At 36.1% G+C, this 23995-nt stretch overlaps 3 protein-coding genes across 3 annotated transcripts; 1 reads left to right on the top strand and 2 right to left on the bottom strand.

Annotated features, from left to right (window-relative positions):
* Positions 1-79: 79 nt before the first annotated feature.
* ACD1 (Pheophorbide a oxygenase family protein with Rieske 2Fe-2S domain-containing protein) lies at positions 80-6008 on the top strand. Its single transcript, XM_068483538.2, has 7 exons — positions 80-918; positions 2718-2953; positions 3165-3291; positions 3632-3768; positions 4245-4404; positions 5090-5368; positions 5482-6008. Exons 1-7 carry the CDS (start codon positions 484-486, stop codon positions 5734-5736), a joined length of 1629 nt encoding a protein of 542 aa, XP_068339639.2. The 5' UTR covers positions 80-483; the 3' UTR covers positions 5737-6008.
* A 961-nt stretch (positions 6009-6969) lies between these two features.
* Positions 6970-7741, bottom strand: LOC137742198 (histone H2B.1). The gene has a single exon (XM_068481989.2). It carries the CDS (start codon positions 7637-7639, stop codon positions 7211-7213), a length of 429 nt encoding a protein of 142 aa, XP_068338090.2. The 5' UTR covers positions 7640-7741; the 3' UTR covers positions 6970-7210.
* A 6181-nt stretch (positions 7742-13922) lies between these two features.
* On the bottom strand, positions 13923-15398 carry LOC137741436 (protein SENSITIVE TO PROTON RHIZOTOXICITY 2-like). Its single transcript, XM_068481153.2, has one exon. It carries the CDS (start codon positions 15303-15305, stop codon positions 14052-14054), a length of 1254 nt encoding a protein of 417 aa, XP_068337254.2. The 5' UTR covers positions 15306-15398; the 3' UTR covers positions 13923-14051.
* Positions 15399-23995: the final 8597 nt, after the last annotated feature.

Here is a 23995-nt window from a genome sequence, read left to right as displayed (position 1 = left end):
ATCGGAACATCTGTTAATTTCATTATCTTAATATTGTTTCTCATACCTATAAAGCGAAAATTCTATTGTGCTTCAGTGCATGACATCTAACTGTTAATTAATCTTGATTTTTTTAACTCACGTGCTTGTCTTATGGTCTGAAGTCCGAATCAGTAGATCGTGAATTTTTTTTCTCATGGCAGGCACCGTCAACACCAAACAAAACCTAACCAATGAGATCTTGCCAGTCACAAATTACAATGCATCTCGCACATAATTTTCCCCCGGAAATTACCGTTCTCCGCGGAGCTAAAACTGGAACTCTCTAGCTCTACCTCCAGGCACAGACAAACAGGAAGTCAGGATGACAGGAACCCATTTCAAACTTGCACGCAAACTCCTCTCTTTCTCTCTCTCTACTTTTTAGCAGAAATTCAGAGAACTGAAGTGTGAGAATCAAACCCACTAAATCTCTCAAGGCATCCCTACAATCTTCACACTATCATGGCATTTTCTCTATCTTCCTTTGCATCTCCTACAATCTTCACCTTATCATCGCCACCCGCCAAATCTCTCAAGACAACCCCTTTCTTGATCTCCACCAAAAACCCAAATAGTAATTTACCAGGCAGAGCGAAAAATCTACCTCCTCTGAGAGTAGCTGCGCCTGCATCGCCGCCGCCACAAACCGCTGACCCAGAAGGGCAGAGGGAACCGGACGGGGAAGATTACGGAGCTGAGGACGAGATTGAAGACGCGACATCGACGAGCAAGTTCAATTGGAGGGATCATTGGTACCCAGTTTCCTTGATTGAAGATTTGGACCCTCGGTTGCCGAGCCCATTCCAGCTTCTGGGTCGAGACCTTGTTATCTGGTACGATGGTGAATCGTGGGTCGCTTTCGATGACAGATGTCCTCATCGCCTCGCCCCCCTATCTGTAAGTTTCTTGCTTGTGTTTGGTTGCTGAGATTTTGGAGGAAAAACCCTCCAATCTCATGATTGGTCTTTGGGATTGCTGTTGAAGAAGAGAAATTTTAATTATAACGGAAATACGGTGATATACTACATGTATTTATATAAATGATATATGATGAAAAATTTTATTTGTTTGAATTATTAATTTTATAAAACAAATATCTTACTATTTACATAACGATGGAATTGGAGCTTTGGTGTGTTTGTTTGGCTGTACTAAGTCTCACTGGACTAGACTGAGAATTAGTCTAAACCAGTGTCTGTTACTGGGAAGGACTGTTTAATGGGATTAAATTTCACTCGCTCCGACTGAAGGCCTCGCTAAAAGTTCTTAGCGAGACCCCCCGAATTCCTGAGGATTGCTAAGACCTTCCTCTCTCTCGTCCTCATCCTTCTCGCCCAATCCGGCGTCACCCACCAACTCCCGCCATTCCTCGTCCTCGTCCTGCTCGACGACCTCGCCGGACCATCCCACCGACCGCCGTCGCGTCCTCGTATGTCTCCGACCACTTTCCTCTTCCTTATCTTCTTCCTTGTCTACTTGTTAGAGGCGCCGCCGCTTCTCTCAACCTCTCAAAACTCTCGAACTCTGAAATCTTCATCGTCCCTTACCTCACACTCACTCTGTTGTAAACTAAGTCCTCATAAATCTCTCTCTCTCCCTCTCTCTCTGTGTTGTTTCTCTGCTAATTGGGATTTTGTATTTTGTTTTGATTTTTTTTTTTTTGCAATTTATTTGCATTGTTTTTTCGTTACAAGTTCAGATTTTTTTTTCTTTCATTTCTTTGAATTAAAATTGTACCATTTCTTACCATAAATTTGTTTAAGCAGCTCAAATAGTCATTAGTATAATTAATTAAATTTATTAGAAATTATGATGTTCTTTGTTGCAGAGCATATATTCATTTGTATGTCGTTAAATTTGCCAGAGGAAAAAGAAAGTAACAATTTTTCGTTAAATGGGATAAGGCGGGGGTAAGGCGGAAAACATGAATCGGTTATGCGAGGGTTTGGGCGGAAACGCCAATTACAGCGTCGGGCACCGTTGTTTTCTGAAATTACGTGAATTGTTTTGTTCTTCTTGGTTTAATAACAATTAACAACTGCCCTTCAATGGTGTCATACTTGTTTCATATTGAGAATGTTGAGTTTGGTTCTCAACGACTCGAATCGGTGGCAATGAGTATATATGTGAGTATGAGTTTTCTACATTTATATTTTGTATAGGGAATTGCTATAGATTGTTCTCTTTATTCTTTTAACAATTTGTAAATTTCTTTGTTATCATCTTACAGGTTTAGGTTTGACTAGTTCAGATATCTGGATTGTTCTCTTTACTTTAATAATTAGAAACAGGAAGTGATTACTTCGGATATGTACATTTGCTTCTTGATTCGTAGTTCTTATATGTGACAGTACTATTTTCATTATCCTACTTCTTAGTCCGACACTGCATCAAACGTTTCACTAAGCTAGTCCAGCTTAGTCTAGTCTAAGCCAGTCCAACTTAGTCCCTAAAGCTAGTCTAGTCCGAGACAGTCCGGTGCAACAAACGCATTAGTGGCTGAACTTTGACTCGTGTTTCAATTTGGTCATTGCATTAAATTATTAGGTTTACTAAAATTAGTACCATTGGGTTTAGGCATTGCCAGTGATCAAATAAGCTTCATGAAATGTAGCATCCAATTGCGTTTAAAGTTTTGGATGATTAAGTGAGGAACAGGGTTCATGGTTTTCGATTGAGTTATTTTGATTTTGCAGGAAGGACGGATTGATGAAGGCGGAAACTTGCAATGTTCATACCATGGATGGTCATTTGACGGGTGTGGATCATGTGTTACGATTCCTCAGGCTTCATCTGAAGGTCCTGAAGCTCGTGCTGTTCGGTCTCCAAGAGCATGTGCTACGAGGTTTCCTACGCTGGTGTCTCAAGGCCTGCTCTTTGTTTGGCCGGATGAGAATGGTTGGGAAAGAGCTAATGCCACCAAGCCTCCCATGTAATTGATTCATTTTATATCGCTTTTGCGAATCTTTAATTTATAAATATAGTGATTAGGATTGTTGTCTTTAATTTATAAATATTGTGATTAGGATTGTTGAATACTGTGCTTGAAGTGTTTTTTTGGCTGTTTAATATGGGTAGTTGTTAATTGTTATGTTCTGAATAATTTAATGATCTTTTGATGATGGTAATTTTTTAATGTTTAGGCTGCCAGATGAATTTAGCAAACCTGAGTTTTCGTCAGTGACAATCCAGCGTGATCTGTTCTATGGCTATGATACCCTTATGGAAAATGTCTCTGATCCTTCCCACATTGACTTCGCTCATCACAAGGTATATGACTGGATCTAAACCTGGAGTCTCTTTCATTTTTTGGTATTCAAGCAAATCTCTTGGTACGTTCTTTGAGCAGTTAAAGGCGTGCAGTTAGAATCGTAATGGTGAATTCTAGTAAAATGAGCATATTCTAAGAGGATAAATGTTCCAAAGTTTCTTATACGCATTTGTGCCTGTTCTATGTTTTATGAACTTTTCTGCATATCAGTCCGAGGCTCTGAGTCATTAGTTTGATTTTGCACGCATTTTGATTTTTCCTTTGAAACTTGGAAATTTAAGTACACTTTCATGATAGATAGAAATTTCCATTTTGCTTAATGGTGAAATCATTTAATAGGTCACTGGAAGGAGAGATAGAGCCAAACCTTTGCCATTTAAACTGGAGGATAGTGGTCCTTGGGGTTTTTCTGGAGCAAATGATGGCAACCCACGAATTACTGCTGAGTTTATAGCGCCTTGCTATTATTTGAATAAGTAAGTTCATCATTCTTGTATAAGCAGTAAACGATACAACATTGTAGATATGAATTATGTTTGTTCTGGACTTACATGTCCTCAACTCCTTGATTTCTTCATATGTAATTGATGTAGGGCTACAACATTAGTAAAGTCTAATGTTTGTCGGCTAGGAATCTTGAGCTGTTTCTTAGTTTGGTTTTGTAAGAATACTTCCAAACCAAAATCAAACAGAGAAACTTCCAAGAAAATGTGACGCTTAAACGTCAATCTTCCTCATTGAAGAAATATTTGTCAGTTCTACAAAATTTACAAAGGATCCTCATATCATTTGAGAGCAATATGGCATGTCCTAGAGGCATTCTCTAGTCCTTTATTTGTACAACATACATAACCATGAAAACTCCATCCTTAATATATTTTATCTGGTCCTATTGTAATTAATTACGTGCTTCTAAAACTAAACATACTTGGTTTCCTTTTCTTGTACCCAGAATAGAGATTGACACAAAGCTTCCAGTAGTTGGAGATCAAAAATGGGTTATATGGATTTGCTCCTTCAACGTTCCAATGGCACCTGGAAAGACTCGCTCTATTGTATGTAGTGCTCGAAATTTCTTCCAGTTTAGCATGCCAGGGCCTGCTTGGTGGCAGGTAAGAAATTTGTGGTTATCTTATTTCGTACTTTGTACTTCATAACAACATCTTAGGTGAACCAGCACATCTTGTCCAGCAAGTTGATCCTTATTGGTGGAAATTGGAATCTCTCGTGTTTAAGTAAATTTCTTTTTCTCATTATAAGTTGGGTTCGGACAATATTTCCAAATTCTGAGAGGATATGTGAAGTTTCTCCTTCGGGCACTTGGTGTTTAGCTTTTCTGATTGACGAACACTCGTTCCATGAAATAAGTTGTGTGTGATTAGTTATAAAATCATAGAAGAAGGGTTTGAAGTTACAAAACCATAGAAGAAGGGTTTGAAGTTACAAAACCATAGAAGAAGGGTTTGAAGTTATAAAACCATAGAAGAAGGGTTTAACTTTTCCTATTGGTGAACACCAATCCCAGCATCGGATGCCATATAAGCTATAAGAAACAATATCACTTTTGAATGAGCTTCCAAAGACTCTTAACTTTGATTTGTGTGAAATATATTGATCTTGCTTGCTTTCATTCTTTGCTTCTACTGATTTTTTAGCTTAATAACACTGAACCAATCTGAAACACAACGTTCATAAGAGGCTTAAAGTTCATGTTTGTCTTTTATTTTTTTCCTTCTTCAAAGTTTATATCCTTACAACCTTGGTTTTCCATTATTTTTCAACATGTAATTGTTTCAGGTGGTTCCTAGATGGCAAGAGCATTGGACTTCAAATAAGGTGTATGACGGAGACATGATTGTCCTTCAGGGCCAAGAGAAGGTCTTTCATGCCAAATCCAAGGATGAATCTGGTGATGTTAATCAGCAGTACACAAAAATCACATTTACTCCGACACAAGCAGATCGTCTTGTCTTGGCATTTCGAAACTGGCTGAGGCGGCATGGCAACAGCCAACCCGAGTGGTTTGGTACTTGTGACCAACAACCCTTACCGTCAATGGTTTTATCAAAACGTCAGGTGAGGAGCCTTTCTCCCACTCAGAGAAAATAAACACATAAGCAGTTCATTCATTTCTCGAAATGAAAACTAGATTATGGATTCCGGGTTTCTATTTTCAATTTGTTATGCAGATGCTGGATAGATTCGAGCAGCACACCCTCAAATGCTCCTCGTGTAAGAAAGCTTATACAGCATTCCAGACATGGCAGAAGCTGCTAGTTGGGGCAACCGTTGTTTTCTGTGCATCAACCGGGATTCCTTCGGATCTGCAGCTACGGATCATTTTGGCAGGTTTTGCGCTTCTGAGTGCTGGCTTGGCTTACGCTTTGCATGAACTCGAAAAGAATTTCGTGTTTGTAGATTATGTACACGCTGACATTGATTAGAGTTGCAGATTATGATCGAGCCAAGGTTCTAAAAAAACGCTAGATGCTAATTAGGCGGCTTAGACGGATTTAAGTAATTTTATTATACATCATATAAATTAATTCAACTTACTACATAATATGTGAATAAACATTGAATAATATGTTAGTTTTTTTAAAAGAAAAATATGTGTAAGAAAATATGTAAAATAATAGACACTTTGTGTCATTTTCTAAGCCTGTAATTTTTTTTTGGGCCTTTTTCATTAATAAAATGCAAGGTTGGGCTTGTATTCCTTGTTTCACCTTTGAATAGAATTGTCCAGACCATTATAGATGGGCGCAATGGTCCCGAACCAAAAACCCAAAGCCATCTAATCCAATTATTATCTTATATTTCCTATTAGAATAAAAGAATACACCAAGATACTTGTACAGCCTTCCGATTCCCAATCACCGACTCACCTTTTTCACAATAAAACCCTAAGTTGCTCGCTACAAAAACCATTGTCGTCGTCAACCATATCAACACATCTGCAATTGCACATCCATACTCTCTCTTGTCTTGTAAACCATCGTCACACCGAGAGGGAGATAGCTAGACTCGGGGAGAGAAGACGGCGAGGCCTTAGATACTAGTATCGTGCATTTCTGTTTAGTCAAAAATTAAATGTAGGATAGGGATAACAAATATAGGTATTTGTGTAAAAATAAATACACGATGCACACAGATTTGAACTGTACATTGTGTACGCAATTGTAGCAATAGTTTTTTAATTACTAAGTAGAGTAAATCGTAGCTATATGTGCCACTATAGTCACAGCCGTCTATTTTTTCACATTTTTAGTTAATTTTGTTCGTGTTTCACGCTCCTCTCTACCCTCCCCCGCTCTAAGAAAAACTCTAAAATGACAAAACGCTCATGCCATGTAAGTTGTTTTCCACCACTCCTCCACTCAATCACCATATCTCATGTACGGTCAAAATCCAGGGTAACAGTTCAAGTCCTGTTTCCATCTGTACAATTTTACTGCAATGGAAACTTGCATCACTTCATGTACAATCTCCACCGTACATCTCACTGGAAAACTAGTGTCAAATGCATCGCTACTACCATCTCCACCGTCCATCTCACTGCTCATCAGTGTTTAAGTATCCAAAACCAATTCAATTTCTGCAACTCATAACTTTGTGTTAATATTCCTAATCATTTATACAATAATCAAAATTAAATGCAAAACAAATGCAAGAAATTAAGCCAAATAAAAATAACATTTCCAGAAGTTAGCAAAACATAAAACCTTCCATTGTATCCAGAAATCATCAAGCAGATGTTCCAATTCGATTCCAACAAAAGCAAATTTCAAAATACCATAAAACCCTAAACATCCGACCCCTTCGACATCCCAGCCCCAAATTCAAACTTTACACCTAAAAACCCTAATTCCATCGCCATCCCCAAATACCCACTTCCCAAAATACACCTCCAAATCCTTAAGAGCTAGTAAACTTGGTCACCGACTTAGTACCCTCAGAGACAGCGTGCTTGGCGAGCTCACCAGGGAGCACCAACCTCACCGCCGTCTGAATCTCCCGTGAAGTGATCGTCGGCTTCTTGTTGTACCTCGCGAGCCGCGACGACTCCTGAGCGAGCTTCTCGAAGATGTCATTGATAAAGCTGTTCATGATCCCCATGGCCTTGCTGGAGATTCCGATGTCTGGGTGGACCTGCTTCAGGACCTTGAAGATGTAGATCTTGTAGGTCTCCACGCTCTTCTTCGATCTCTTCTTCTTCTTCTCGCCGGCGCCATCCTTGGGGAGATTCTTCTCGGCACGGGGCTTTTTCTCAGCGGGGGCCTTCTCAGCCTTCTTCTCCTCCGCGGGCTTCTTCTCGGCCGGCTTCTTCTCTGCCTTGGGAGCCATTGGTGTCAGATTTTCGGAAAAAAAAACTAGGGTTTGTAGAAAAGGAGGAAAATACAGAGCTATCTGAGACGAAGGTTGTGAGTGAATGAGATGGGTTGGATTTGGGATTCTGTATATATAGGGGAAGGTGATGAGATTTGATTGGTTGTGTTGGTGCTGCGCGGATCAGTGACGTGGAGCGATTGGATGTTCGGGGATAGAATAGACGGTGGAGATCGGGTTTTGTTTGAGCGGTAGAATTTGTTCAGAATTATTTTTAAATTGGGATTTTTGGGTTTGGCGGGTTTGGGGCTTTTAAGGCGCGATTTGGTGAAAATAATTTGTATTTTAATCGAATCTGGAACTGGATCCCTCCATTCAAGAATGCACAATTCAAGATTCAATCCATACCCAAAACGCACTGCCGTATTTCATTTCATTTTATTGATCTAGGTTCAAAAATTGAACTGTTGTTGAATTTAGTCCAGTTTTCCTATTTTTCAATTTTAATTAAAAAAATTTATATATACACCTTTGTAGCTTTGTGAAAAAATTTAATTAGAATATTTAAACAGGGTAACTTGCATAAAATTATTTTGGTCAAACCACAGTTCATACCTTATGTTTCAAATATTGCAATGTCATACCTCAACTTATGAATTTGTTACAATGTCAAACTTCCGTTAAATTTTTTATTAATTTGACTGTTAAATGCTGACGTGGTAGGCAACGGGCCTACTCACTCTTCCAACTGGATTGATAAATTAATAAAATATTAAATTCATGATTTATTGAAAAAATTAAGAACCTTTTTTTGTAGCAAAATATCAAAATAATGAAGAGGGTCCCACCACTACGCTTAGCAATTCCGTCCCCATTGGATTAGCTTGGGCTCAAGAGCCTCCTGACCAACGCACAAGAACCATTGAATTTTAATCCAATAGCTACAATTATTATAACTTTTAGATATTCTTTGTTTGTAGTCGTTGGATCAAAATCCAACGCCCCTTGTGCATTGGTCAGGAGGCTCCTAAGCTCAGGAGAGGATGCAATTCCTTCCCCATCACCCCCCCCCCCCCGGTGCATTCTCCTTGATGCCATGCTCACCTGCAACCTCATAACCTATAAAAAATTAAAAAAATAAAAAAATAAAAAAAAACTCTACAACCAAGGATTCAAAATCTCAGCTATCCAATCCTTCCCGCTGCCAGAGCTTCAAATCAACCCCTGCAACTTAACCACGAAGCCCAGCCACCAACGATGTCTCTCTCTTCGCTCATCCCCTCCAGAAATGTCGTCTTCATCAATCTCGTCGTCATTTCTCAACAGCAACCATCACGAAGCCCCATGCTTCAGCTAGGCCCAAGTTTTGGTGAACGTCGGTCCTCTTCACAACCAACTCCTGCAACCAGTGCCCCAGACCTACAGCACCCTACCTCTCGGCATCAGCGATAGCTGCAGATATTCACCTGCAGATCGAGACCAAATTCTTGCACAACCCACGCAAATCAAGAAGCTCGAAACCTTCAATATCTTTAGAGCAGTTCCACTGGGGAACCTTTAGGCCAGCACCCAGCGAAATTATTGGCCAGGCACCCAGCCAATCCACTCCAGCCGAGCAGATAGGCTGGCACCCAGCCCAAGCTGATCTCTAGGCCGGCTCAGAATGTGATAAGCCCTTGCCCCGCCTACATGACGCCAGGCGATACAGTCACGCCTTCCTCGACCTGAATTCGACTCCCTGGGTGTGGAGCACCTCATTGGCGAGCTCCAGCGAGGAGACGATGAAGAAGCAGGGAGTCCAGAGAGAATAAGAAAAAGCAGGGAGTCCATAAAGAAGAAGAAGAAGGGCAGCGGCGCCAGCAGCGTGATTCTCGACCCCAAGCTTAGCAGCAGTAGCGGCACTGGCGGCGTCAAGGCCGAGTCCCGGAAGCTCCCTTCCTCCAAGTACAAAGGCATGGTCCCGCAACCCAATGGATGCTGGGGTGCCCAGATTTACGAGAAGCACCAGCGCGTCTGGTTAGGTATCTTTAACGAAGAGGACAAGGCCGCCAGGGCCTACGACGTTACTGCACAGCGCTTCCGTGGCCGCAACGTCGTCAGCAACTTTAAGCCCTCATCCGTCGAAAAACTGTGCTTGACCGCACAGTTGGAAAATTAAGGAAGAAAGTGGGAAAAATGGGAAGAAGAAGAAGAAGAAAAAAAAAGGAGTCCAGAGAGAAGAAGGGAAGAAGAAGTCAGAAATTTAAAATTAAATTATTATTTTATAACAAAAAATAATAATATTTTAATAAAATGGACTAGGTTATTTTTTTTAGGGGTGGAGATGCTTTGGCCTATTACTGTTCACTATGGTATATTACTGTTCACTTAAGTGGATAAATGCGCTGGGTGCTGGCGCAAAGTCTTTGGGGGTGGAACTGCTTTTAGCCACCACGCCTATTGCCATTGCAGACCCGACCCCAGCACCTAGGGTTGGGCATTTTAAAAATAAATTAAAAACCCGACTAGGCCACCCGAACAGCACCCGCGGCTTGGTTTGATTTGGTTTTGTTTTTTTGTTTTTTTGTTTTTTTAATTTTCGGTAGTTAAATCGAACCGCACTAACCTTAATCAATTCTCAAAATTTTTAGTGTTCGATTAAACAAACCAATCCGCATATATCTAATTTTATTTTGTAATTATAATTAATACGTGTAATATTTTAAATGGTTAGTTATTTACAAGTTACCATGTTTCCACCACATGAAAACAAGTCTCTTTGGAGAAGAATAGGGGGACCATTTGAAGAAGGCAGCAACTGCTGCTTTGGTGCTCTCCTTGGGCTGCCTCATTTGTGATTTCCTTTGAGCAATCACTCATATTGGTGCTATATTCTGTAGCTTTTGGAGAGAAATTTGTTATGTATTTTCGTCTTTGCACAAACCGAGAACCGATCCAAACCAACTCGCCACTATCAGTTAACCGACTTGATCGGCTTTAGATCCAGCTTGGTTGATTTCGGTTTGCAATTTTGGCCCAACCGATTAGGTTGGTTTGGTTTCAATTTTGGCTTAAAACCGACCCAAACCAACTCACACCCAACCCTACCAACACCTCTCTCTCCTCCATGCCTGGTCAACTTGCCCACCCCCTCTCTCTCCTCCATAGCCTTCAAACTTCATAATTTGAAGAGCCTAGAAGGAGAAAAAATATCATAAATAATCAATCGTCATTGGGGAAAATTCCGGTGGCCGGAGAAGAAGAGGACTTTGCTGGAGTTTATGAAGGTGAAGGCAGCGTCTGGTGTGGGAGAAGGATAATGCACGTGGTGATGGGGAAGGAATTGCTAAGCTTAGTGGTGGGACCCTCTTCATTATTTTAATTTTGTTGTTACAAAAAAAATCTTAATTTTTTAATATTTTATTAATTTATCAATTCAATTGGATGAGTGAGTAGGCCTGCTGCCTATCACGTCAGCACTTAATAGCTACATTGATAGAAAACTTAACGAATATTTGATATTGTAACGAATTCATAAGTTGAGATATGACATTGCAATGTTTAAAACATGAGATATGAGATTGCGGTTAGACTTATAGTTGAGGTAGTTTTGTGTACCCATTTTCAAAAGAAAATTTAACCACTCTCATGGAATATAGGTAAAAGAAAATTTATATGTCATCATATACGATACTTATATCATATATTGATGTAATACATTAACATGCAATAGAGGTCTACGAAAATAAATAAAAATTAATCTATGTATCATCCATGAAAATAGTTCAAAGTCTTTCACACATTTATAAATCCGTACTATAGACATCATATACAGTACCTACAACAAAGATTAGTTAACACATTCAACTTGTGATAGAGGTAAAAGATAAAACTGAGATACGAATTAGGAGGGGAAAAGGAGAAACAATATTTAGTTCTTATATTTAATTTTAAAATTGAGTAAAAGAAACATTTATCGCCATTAAATTAATAATAGCAAAATGTTGATGTGAATAATCAATGAAGGAACACAACACAATAAATAGACTAAACCTAATAATGACTCACAAAATTGAACTTATATCAAGTTTACAATATTAAATATTAATTATCGATTATTTCTTAGAACTATTATTTTCATTCTAAAAATCTTGTTTTGCACTCCAAATTTTTTATATTCAAAACAAAAAATACACTTATGGGAAGTGCACAATAAAAATTTTAAAATGTTACTATTAGCACCCTTATTTTTTTCACTTAAAGGAGCAAAGTAAATATAAAAGCTTTTAGGGCAACCAATACAAGAGAGGTATATTTGGGTAGCATGTGCAGCACAAGCCGGAATAAAAAGCCTAATACGATATAATTTTTTTTTCCGGTAACAATACGATATCATTTTTATGATCTGACATTCGTGTCGTGTTTTTCGTGTTTGTGTCATACTCGATATATTAACAGATCGTGTCGTATAACACCCGTTAACATAAACGAATAAAATGATCCGATCCAAAATCGACATGTGTACCCGCCACCAAAGGTCTACCATCATGGTTCTTATAATAAAACCTGCAGAAGCTGCGCATATAAACTACTTTTTGATATGTGATTTCTGCACAATTATTTTCTTCTCTTACGCATTAATATTAGCGGCTATTTGGTGGGATTATGTTCATCTATACGGTCACTTAAGTTCCTTATATTTTTCATGTTCGGTCGTACATGACACCTACATAAAGGTGCAGGGTTTATTGAATAAAATGTAAGAGAATTGTTAACGTGAATTATTCAGAGGTCAAGTTCCTCCATAAACCCAAGATTAAGAAGTCATGGTTCCTCCTCCATAAACTCCAAATTCGTATTTTCATTGATATTCTTAAGCACTTCCTCTTGTCCATATCATTTAGTACCATAGCATTGCCTGGCGTTGGATCCTCGTGTGGAAAACTTGAAGATTGAAGGCCAGCTCACTCGCCACCGGGAAGTGACTTGGAGACTAGTTTTGTGATTGTTAGCTTTGCACGCATGTTTTAGACATACACACTGACAAGGTTCAAGTGACATGCCTCGATCCAAATGGACATTGATAATCTAAGAAATTAATTCACGAAAGTAGTTCAAGTAATATTTTGAGAAAACTAATTTTTGTTCGTTCATGTAAACAACATGCTAGAAAATTATTATCAAATGTCTTTAGATAAAAGGTTAACATATTGTGCTTAGATTGAAATTCACACGTTTCGAAAAGCCTTTACGCTTGTTAGATGTACTCTGTAAAAAAACAATTATTATATGTAACTTTTTAGGATATACAAATGATGTAAAATCATTGGTAAAGATCTCATTAATTGTTATACATCCGAACAGTGAGTCCATAGATAATAAATAAAGGAAGAAGTGATCTAAAGAAGTTAGATTCAAGAGATATTCTTTTATCCAACTATCATGACATAAACTGTTCTCAACCATATGATTATTAAATGGACATTGATAATTCAGAAGGACTGATATGCACTAAGTTTGCTTAATTGGGAGAATGATGAGTCTCAAGTCATTTATGTGTAGATAATAAGACAAGTGTGTAGGTGCATAATAGATAGTGAATTCACTAAACGGATCAATCGAGAGTTCTTGCATGGAATTCTACTTACGTATCAAGCAAGAAACTTTAAGAGTTGCAATAATGCAAGCAATCCTTAGATTTGAGTGTGGATACGTCATTGGCCATTTGTTGATGCAAAATGAATGACCATGCTCCACCACGGGAGTGTTCCATGCATTGTTGGGGCCCTTGACTTGTGCATAGATGTATGCGCGTGTGTGATGAGAAATCTATAACCTTGAGTAAGTGAAGGTAATAGTCGACAATATGATTCGAGAATCTTATAGCGAATATTGATCGTGATTTAGGAAGGCATTCTAATTCTCAACTGAATCATATGAATTAAGGAAATCAAAATTATGGGTGTGTTCTAAATTATTTGTATCCTAATGATGTGATTAAGAATATTGAATTAGATAATGATCGGATTCCATTGTAATTCAAACTAAATAGGTTCCCCGATTCTAATAACTAATGACTAATACTATCAGTACAAAATTTTACCTTGAAAATGTTGGCGTGAGCCAACCATTTAGTTTAGGAATGTAATCCTATAATTTATTCCTTGTGTAATTTGGATTCTTATTTCCTGTTATGTGAGATATTGTACAACTATATATTTACCTCCTAGAGTGAAGAATAAACACACAATTCAAACCCTAAGCACTTTTATCTGAAAATTGAATCAAAAGTTTCATAGCTAGAATAATTAAGTACGGTTAATTAATTACAATGCAAGCTAAACTCACAAACCAAGCTGCGAATTATTCCTAAACATTTTTGTTGACACATAAGATAAAGGATGTACTTATCAAACACAAATAAAACCATTAATGCTTTACCATTCAATATTCATCCCATTTGCATCTGTGATCGATGGCTTTGCTGATCAACCTTCCCAATCCTTGTCAAAGAAGTGATCATAACTGGCGTATGCCCGGTGAATAACGCGACGTGCCCCATCAGCTTATCTTTCCTTGAAAATGTTGTTCCACATGAACACTGCCATCTCAGATCGCCGCAGTGCTTCTCATGGGTGCGTAGATCAGATAACACCGAGAACTGCTTCCTGTTGCACCTCTTGCACACATACATCTTAGGACAATGGCTCCTCTTGTAGTGATTCTTCACACAAATCATCGATTTCAAAGGCTGGAATTTCGCGTGCTTTTGGTTCCACCTACACCCTTCTTGCGGACACGAATACTTTCTTGGCAATTTCGTCGAACATGCCATGTTTCCATCTATGCCTCCTGCACTATCATTATTGTTGTTAGTTTTCTTCATGGGGTTGCTTAGAGCAACGATAGTCTTGTACTCATCTCCATGAGCCCTCATGTGCATTCTCAAATTCGCATCGCGCTTGAACCCTTTGCCACAAACTTGGCAGTAATGGGTGTATTTAGCCAACAAATCCGAAGCATCTACCTCAATAATGTCGTAGTTCGAAGAAACAGGCAATTCCTTGCCTTGCACATGCTTATCATTGTTGCCCCTTTGATTGACAATCCTAGTACTCGTATCTGCCGTGGTACAATCATTGTAGCTGTCGCTAAACCAATCGAGTGTGTGTTCACGAGTAGAATAGAAACCAGATTGATCAATTTTATTACCATGACCGCCACCAAAGTTTGTTTCCGATAAGCGATTATGATCACGATGATCAGAAGGATTACTAAGACCTTGACCAGTAGTAGTGGTGCTAGTATTAGTGTTGTTGATGTGGTTACCTGAAGTAGTAGTGGAAACAAGGGCCATCTGTTGACATGTGAACATCATAGAAGAAGCCGTGACGATGATTTCTTGTATGATATTGCTCATGCTTGCTAGGGTGATGGTGGCTGACTCTTGGGGTTGAATTTGATGATGATTTGGAGAGATGAGGATGCTGACTAGTGATTTGGCTTGATGAACCTTTTCTTTTAGGACTGAGACGTTGCAGAGGAGAGAGGTTGAGTGATTGTCAGGAACCGACGATGATGAGGAGTTTGGTTCGAGTGAAAATGAAGAAACCTGATCAGGATCTTCATAGATTTGTAACCCTAGATGGTGTTGTTGCTGTTGTAACATAGTTTGGAAACAATTAGATGGAGCCCCAGAAATCATTCTTTTGGTTTTGCTTCTTCTCCAATCTGCCTTCCTGTGAGACTGAAATGTTGTCTACTTATTTTGGTTTTCAGATCTTTCTCTTGGAAAGGTTGAAACTGCTTGTAGTGCATATATAGAGATTAATTATATAGGGTTCATATGATCAAGGAAGAAAGAACCCACGCTTTTCAGTAGTATAATATTACTTATGCTGGCTAAGTCATGAGAGAGGGAGAGAGAGAGAAGTCAACTTGGAGTTATTAGGTCTCAACCGAATCAACTGATCATCCCCAGTGGCGACCTTCCTCATATGAGGCTAACCTCAAATTAGGACAGACCTTGTGCAGAGAGATTTGGAGAGTTAGAAAAGTATATAAAATTATAAATTAATCATGTTTTGGTTCCGTAAGTTTATTAGTATATCTTTTTACTTACATGAATTGCCTACTAAGAGCATGGTGTAGATAATTGATCGCCAAACCCATTTTGATCAGCCACGTAAGCAAAAATTAACTCTAACGGTATAGGCAATTGAGTTTACAAATTTTGTCTACTCTTTCGAAGTAGACAATGTTACCTACAATATCATGAGTAGGCAAATCGGATCCCACATATCTTTTTGTTGTGAAATATTGTATGTGGAGGAAAATAACAAAACTAAAAACTAGCTAAAAGTAGATGTTATAGATGAAAGAAAATAATAAAATACAATTTTACCTACTTGGTTTGCTAATCCATTGAAGTGAAAAACATTTTCAATTGAGGCAATTGAGCAAAACAACATGCCACGTCAGCCTTTATAGTATAATTTTATCTACTTTAATTACCTATACCATAGAAGATGCTCTAAGCCTATATGCCAACTACTATCTAGGTTATTTCTTGCATGTTGAATGGGTGCAGAGATTTAATTTTTGTAAGGGCTTGTGGTTTAGCAATTTATCATATTTTTTAAGGATGATCTATGTATGATTAACTAAAATATAGATGGTTTGGACAAATCCAAAATCATCCAATTGTAGTGAAGAAAATAGACGAATATGATGTTCCAATGAAATACTAAAATAATCATCTCATTTAATCCATCGCTTTTATAGCTTTAAATTTGAGTGATTTTTTGTAGCATCAAAAGATCTAAAAGATAGACGATTCGATTGTCGGAATATCAATGTGGTGTAGTCAAAGATGTCTCTTTCTATAAAAAATTTACGAAACCCTTCAAGTTACATATATAACTACTCTTGACAATCTCTTTGCCAGCTTATAGAACTTCTAGTGAAACTAATTTGTTTTTCAATTTCGCTCGTTTTGTCGCATCCTTTTTGACCATTTCGTATAGTGATGCATATAGGACTTTTTTGTTGGATAATTAATTAAATATCGGAGAAGTTGAAATATATGTGGATGCATTTGAGCCGTTGGTAAGTTCCATGTAATAGTCACTGCGATGGTCAAAATCATTAGCTTGCGATTGTCATGCCTCACGTACGTATGCATGCCTGGATGACTGACTAAACACGTAAGTTTAATTAGTATGATCGTCATCTAGGATCAAACACTTGGGTTACATACTGAAAAAGTATCTAGCACTTCAGTGGGATAATCTATAGCAGCAGCACATTCTTTCTCTCTCTTTCTCTCTGTTTTTGATTCCCTGCGTCTTGAGTGTTCACGAACTTGGGGTGGTTTCCCAGCACACTTCATATTCCAAGTGATTAACAAAAAGATCATTATTGTAAGTGATAAATTGTCTTGGTGATTAGCGTTTTTCTTCTTAATTTACTGTGTTTCATGTTTAAACTCTCAACATCCTCCCTTAATGTAGTTTATAATCAAGGGAAGTGTTATTAGCACTCCAAAAATCTCATTCAACACTCCTCACAAGTGTATTTTTCTTTCTAAATATAGAAAGTTTGGAGTGTATTTTGGAGTACCAATAACAATTCCCATAATCAATTGTAGGCAAGCAATAAAAACAAAAGAGTAATGTTAGGAATACTAAATTTTGGAAACTAAAAGATATGTAAGTTGATGATTAGTTTATTAATTAAGCGTTAATAGACGTGTTCATTTCTATTTGTGACACATCATTTAGTTTGCAAATTGAGTCTTCCTAACATTACAAAGTAATGCTATTTATATTTATACCACCTTATGTGGCATTTGATATGGACAGCCAAATCATTTGAATTAATCAGATTTTTAAATTTAGTTCATTATTTAATAAACTAATAATTAACAAAAACTAGTTAATTAAATGATTATTGTGGTATACGAAAAGTCTTTCTCCTCCCTTTCCTTGGGTTTTGCAAAGTTTTCAAATGATGTGTTTGTCCACATTAGATGTTACCTAAGATGATATAGAAATATGATATAAAAACATGATATGAACAACATTATTCTTACTCAAAACAAAAAGATTGTTCTCCTGTGTTTACTATGTCTAGCAGCACACTTAACAATTTAATAACGAAGAGTACGCTATCTTATTTTTTAACAACTCCGAAACTGCGCCGGCGCATCCATCAGAATCTAGGTACTTAATTTGTATAATATTATATAATATTATAGGTTTCACAACCAAACGGGCCAACAGGCAGTATATTGGCAGGTTTTGCCAGCTAGGGTGTATATTGTAAGTTTCTGGTTGTTTTTAATGCTACTCGAAGAATGCATTTTTCATCCTTATCTAATGGGCTATTAGTATGGGTCTCTTTAATTTACTACAAAAGATTAAATTAAAATACATAACTTACTATTTTTAAAGTAGGTATAAACGAGAAATGGAAATTTTATGACCTGCATTGAGACCATCTTCAATGGTTGGGCTAAAAGCTAAATTTTTTAGCCCGGAAAATTTAGCTTTTAGCCCAGAAACAGTTTTTCTGTTCCAACCGTTCTAACTTAAAATTTTAGCCGGTGATTATTAAAGAATGAACTTAGGCTATTTTTTTTTTGTTAAATTAATTTTTTTTAAAAAAAAATAAATATGTAGATCATCGTAATTTAATTTTATAAACATTTTAATCTAAAAAAATTTATATTCCGATAAATATTGGGTGGAGTCCACTCCGATTTCTAGGCTAAATTTTGGGGGGAATTTGGCATTGGTTTAACATTTAACATTTAGCCCAAAATTTCCCCTTGGGTTGGAGTGGGTTAGGGGGGAAATTTTGGGGGGTAATTTGGCTTTTAGCCCACCATTGGAGTTGGTCTGAGGTAGAAGTTGGATTCGTCAAGAAGAAAATTTATTTTCATCATTTCCAAAGTAAAAAAGAAGGTTTTTTCATGTCTAATTTCATCAAAATGAAAAATAAATCTCGTCTGCCTTCAAAATACTTTAAATTTAGAAAATTATCCATCTTTATTCAATACTTTGAACCAAACGAGGCAAAGAAATAAGGGATAACAATTTATTGAGTTTGTGGTTGACAACACTTCACAGACACATACACACAACATAAGGTGGTGTTATCTGCATGCTCATTTTTATATTTCACACATTCTCTTAATTTTTGACCATCAGATTTAATGATTTAAAGAAGATCAAATAACTGCAATTAACAAAGATGTGTGGTGGGTAAAATAAATGTGTAGATAACAGGATGCTATTTATCATAAACAGAAAATTGGGTCTAGGGATGAGGACTTAGATTAATTAACTAATTCAATTACTAGGTTTTCTCTTCCTTCATAGGTAGGCCCACAAGCATATCAAAGAAGAAGTAAACGCTTTTTATGAATAGGGAGTATTTTTTCTTGCCACTCTCAAGTGACGGTAATACTCATTAGCATACTTATTATCATTTTATAGATTTCTGTGTATCTAATATATAGATCTCAAAACTTAAACTCATATGATAATAATATATAAGGTGGTAAATATAACCATTACTTGAAGCTGGTAGCAAAAATATTCCCTTATAAATAAATGATAATTATATTGCCAAGCTATAGTACAATATAAACAAAACAACAATAGCTAAAAATTGTTGGAATTTTGGAAAGGATTTTTTTAATTTGTGAGTTGTTGGATTTGGAACATCATGCACATCGACAGCTTGGTAGTTTGGATAATGGTTTTTTCAAGCTTATAGGTCATAACTAAATAATTAATCAGTATTCTTTTGAAAATTAAGAAAGGGAGGGTCGTTAATTTATTTGTTCCTTCATTCCTACGTCATCAATCTCAAGGCGATGTCTAAATGGCAGTAAATGAATTCTCATTGGCAACTCTGGTGCACGCACAATGCCATGTCCAGCAACGGCAGATAATAGCGAACAAGGGAAATATACAGATAGATCTCTTTTGCTGCATATATAGGTAAGTAATTAACTCTGAACCCAAAAAAAATAAGTGAATTAGTTTAAAAAGGACAGGAAATTAAGTTAGTGAATTAGTTGATGATGAACTAAAACCCTAAAAATATGACAACTGTGTTGGAGTTTTTTGAGCTCCTTTAGTCCCACGTTGGGGAATTCAAGGAAACTTGAGGTCCTTATATTAAGTTAGTGACCTTTATTAGTGATTAGGTGTTGGACCATTTGGAATGAGGAATGAGATTTGGACCACTAATTGTGTGGATTAGGCTTGATGATTATATCATAATATTAACATAACATTAATATTAATTAATCAAGACAAGGTTGCGGCCCAAGAATTAAAATTAATCAGATCATTAATTTTAATTTCAAATTAAGTTTTTAATTAAAATTAATTAAAAATGTTTTGATTAATAGACACAACTCTTTGGAAAGAGTTGTGTAGCTTCAGATACATCCAAAAGGTATTTGAAGAGGTATGAAAGAGCCTATATAACTGGAGTCTCAGTTCCATCGTAGATGATCTTTTCTTCCTCCTCTTCCGTACAAACTTTCCAGAGAGTAAACATACAAAGCAATTCGCTAGAATTCTATAATCCAGTGCAGGTTGTAGAATTAGGTAGTTGTATCCTGGTCGAGCAGACGTTGTAGAACCATAAGCACAAGAGTGGGACGGAAATACTGTTTGAAAGACATAGTTTTTGCACTAGCCTCCACCTGTTGCAATCAAGTTAGTACCATTTTAATTCATATACTTATTTTTGTATTTTATTCTGTATAGCAAGTATTTTTTTGTTAATAAAGTATTAGAATTTCGAATTCTGTTATTTCTGTTTTTTTTTTATTTTTTATTTCTGAATTATTCTCCAACAAACTGAATTTTTTAGCGCACTCTCATTTGAAACATGGTGGAAGTCAGAGATGCGGTATTAGAAGAAATGGGATTTTCCCCACACAGAGATTATGTTGAACAAATCAACAAAACTTTCACGCGGACGGAGTCAACAACTTGCTCCAGATAACTGCTACTGATTACCTGGAGAGGGCGCAAGATGAACTCCTTTATACACAAAATGGAAGTAGAAAATCTCCATTTTAAGCCCTTAGCCCATCCTGCAAAACTTACAAAGACTCTATATTTCAAAGTGCAGAAAAAGAATCATAGAGGATGAAAAAATAAAACTAAATTGAAGCTACAGAGCGGTTCACCACAAGGAAAAAACAAAAAATAGGGTTGGTGGATCCATTCTCCCTCGTCAGGAAGCAAATGAATTGTTACTAAAGGAAAGAAATAAGCCAACCCTAGACAGTTTTAGTACATGCGGGAATTTACTCATACTTACAACAACGAGTCGGTCTACTAAGAAAACCTTCTCCGAAAACCCTAAATTCAACCTAGAATAGGAACTAAACGTATCAAAAACCATGTCCAGTACGTTCTCTCCAAACATACACCTCCACAAATTTATGAGCACTAACCACCAAAACCCAATGAACATCTAATTCATTGGGAAAAAAAAACATAAATTCACCACCAGCAGAAAGAAAAAAAAAATTACCAGGGAAAATTGCTAACAACCGATCAAAGAAGGGTTCTTTAAATATTGGTCCATACAATCCATATTTTCCAAACATAAACCCACCTATAATTAAACATCCAACAAAACCCGAGATTTCAAATAAATTGTCATGTAGAAATACAAGTAAACTATTTTTACAGATTATTTACAAGTTATGCCACAACCGATTTATAAGTTTCTCACCCACGCTTGAATTTTAGCTTCAATCAAGGGCATTAAAGTCTGATTAATCCTTCTAACCATTTTTTTTCCTCAAATCTTCTAACGTTTTTTTAGAGAGAAATGAGGTTCTCATCCCTCTATTTCTATTCCATTAATTAAAATCTTATTTTTTGTAATTTTTTTATCAAGGTCCTAACGTCATTGTTCAATAATAAAATATTCACAAATCAGCATAATTAAATTGTATTTCTCAAATATTCATTTAACGTTAGAAACGTTACATTTGGTATATTTATATTTATGGCTAAACTTTGTATCATATATTTCTATTTTTAGCTTGCACCCAATTTAATTTGCAACCATTGTTTAAAAAAAAAATTGTACTAGTTTTCTTTTTAGTTTTAATTTGTACCCATATATTAAATTCTTTTTGTGCCCATACTTTTTAAAATTTCATCTGTACTCATAATTTTTTTAATCTTTTATTTGTACACATAATTTATCTATAATGTACCAATTCTTCATTATAAATGTACCACTTTGTTATATATAAAATATACCGATTAATTTTGTAAAATTTTATACGGAAAATGTACCCATTTTTTAACACTATGAGCAAATTCTTTTGCCATTGGTTATTTGTACACATAACATATATTGTTACATTATTTTATCCATTTATTCAATCAAAATGTTTGAATTTTTGTAGGATTAAGTACCTAATATGCCCAACCTTTTAGTGTCATTATAAATTGATCTCAACCTTTTTAAACATTTCAAATAAGTACTCAACTTATTGAAAATGTCATATCCTTTAAGTCCCAGTTAATTTTTGTTAAATACTACAGGTGGCAACAATGAGTCCCACTTTTTAGCGTACTTGGACACTAAAATAATAATAAAAATATCTTAAAAAGGACATGAAGATGAAAAAAATAAAAAATAAATAAACAAATTCACAAATAAAATGGAAAACAAAAAATAAAGATGGGAAATATCAAGTCCTTGCCACCTCCAAACTCAACCTACGACCATCGAGACCCTGTCCCTACCTTTATATTCAATCCCTACCAACTTGTTCAGCTTGTAGTTCTTCTTTGTGGCCAATGAAGATGATGGTAGCCGCATGATGGTAGTCTATACCATTTCAGCAACTTTCATGACCTTTTTTTTATTTTGGAGACAAAGTAAGTTCTAGTTAGTTTAACTTATACTGGAGCTTAATGGATGTGACATTTATAATAGGTTGGATATTTATTTGGAATGTTTAAAAGGTTTGAAACCAATTTGGAATGACATTGAAAATGGGGGGAGTTGTCGGTACTTAATTCCTTTTTTATTGTAGCCGTTTGTAATAGCAATATAATAAGGGGGTTTTAAATTTGAGATTTATATGCCATATGTATATATATGTGTGTGTGTGTGTGTGTGTGTGTGTTTATATACATATGGGCTTGGATCAATGACATCATATTTTTTGCACAATATTTGAGACAATTTTTAAACTAGGGTAACTTTTGATGCGATCCCTATTTATCAACATTCTTTGATTGAAACATTGTTGGTTTTCAGTTTTTTATTGAAGTCTCTGAAATTAATGCAATAATGCATTTCTATGTAGGTTATAATAATTTTTAAATTAAAATTTGATATTTGTAGTTATTTATATTAATGAGATTTTGAATAAAATCCATAATTTGTTGAAAATATTTTTTTAAAAAATATACTTAAATAAAACCCATGATTTGTCATTACTTGTTGTGACATCCCACATCACCCAAGGGAGTGATCCTTAAATGTATATTCTCATCCCTACCTAGCACGAGGCCTTTTGGGAGCTCTTTGGCTTTGGGTTCCGTAGGAACTCCGAAGTTAAGCGAGAAGGGGGCTAGAGCAATCCCATGATGGGTGACCCACTGGGAAGTTGCTCGTGAGTTGCAAAAAACAAAACCGTGAGGGAATGGTAAGCCCAAAGCGGACAATATCGTGCTACGGTGGTGGAGTGGGCTCGGGAAGTGATCCGCCCCGGGCGGGGATGTGACACTTGTATTAATGACATTTTACATACAAAAAATTGGTAATTTTTATACGATACATCTTACATACAACATTTTAATAAAGGTCATACATTTTATATAATGGGTACATTTCATATATATATATATATATATATATATATATATATAAAATAAAAAATAAATAAAACAATGGGTACATTTTACACAAAAAAAGAGATGGTACTTACAAAAAAAAAAAAAAGGGTACATTTTAACAAAGTGGCAAAGTGGTACATTTTTAAAGACAAATGGGCACATTATTAATAAATTATGGGTACAAATAAAAGGTCAAAAAAATATGATTAGAAATAAAAGTTTAAAAAATATGGACACAAAAAGAAATTAATATATGGGTACAAACTAAAACTGAATAGAAAATTGAAACAATTTAAAAAAAAGGTTGCAAATTAAAATGGCACCAAATAAAAATAACAATATATGATACAAAATTTAGCCATAAATATAAATATATCAAATGTAACATTTCTAACACTAAATGAATAATTTATAAATAAAATTTAGGGACGTTTTGAATTAGACGCCTCGTTTTTAAATGTCATAGACTAAACATCTATTCCTTTTGCAA

The sequence above is a fragment of the Pyrus communis genome, chromosome 11 (genome assembly GCF_041283825.1).
Source record: "Pyrus communis isolate YQ-2024b chromosome 11, ASM4128382v1, whole genome shotgun sequence".
In the NCBI taxonomy this organism is placed as follows: domain Eukaryota; kingdom Viridiplantae; phylum Streptophyta; class Magnoliopsida; order Rosales; family Rosaceae; genus Pyrus; species Pyrus communis.
The sequence above is the reverse complement of the archived record's forward strand: the minus strand, read 5'-3'. Positions and strand labels throughout refer to the sequence as shown.

Coding starts and splice junctions, on each gene's coding strand:
- ACD1 (XM_068483538.2), top strand. CDS start 484: ATGGCATTTTCTCTATCTTCCTTTGCATCTCCTACAATCTTCACCTTA. Junction 2,954..3,164: donor AATGCCACCAAGCCTCCCAT/GTAATTGATTCA, acceptor TTTAATGTTTAG/GCTGCCAGATGAATTTAGCA. Junction 3,769..4,244: donor CCTTGCTATTATTTGAATAA/GTAAGTTCATCA, acceptor TCTTGTACCCAG/AATAGAGATTGACACAAAGC.
- LOC137742198 (XM_068481989.2), bottom strand. CDS start 7,639: ATGGCTCCCAAGGCAGAGAAGAAGCCGGCCGAGAAGAAGCCCGCGGAG.
- LOC137741436 (XM_068481153.2), bottom strand. CDS start 15,305: ATGATTTCTGGGGCTCCATCTAATTGTTTCCAAACTATGTTACAACAG.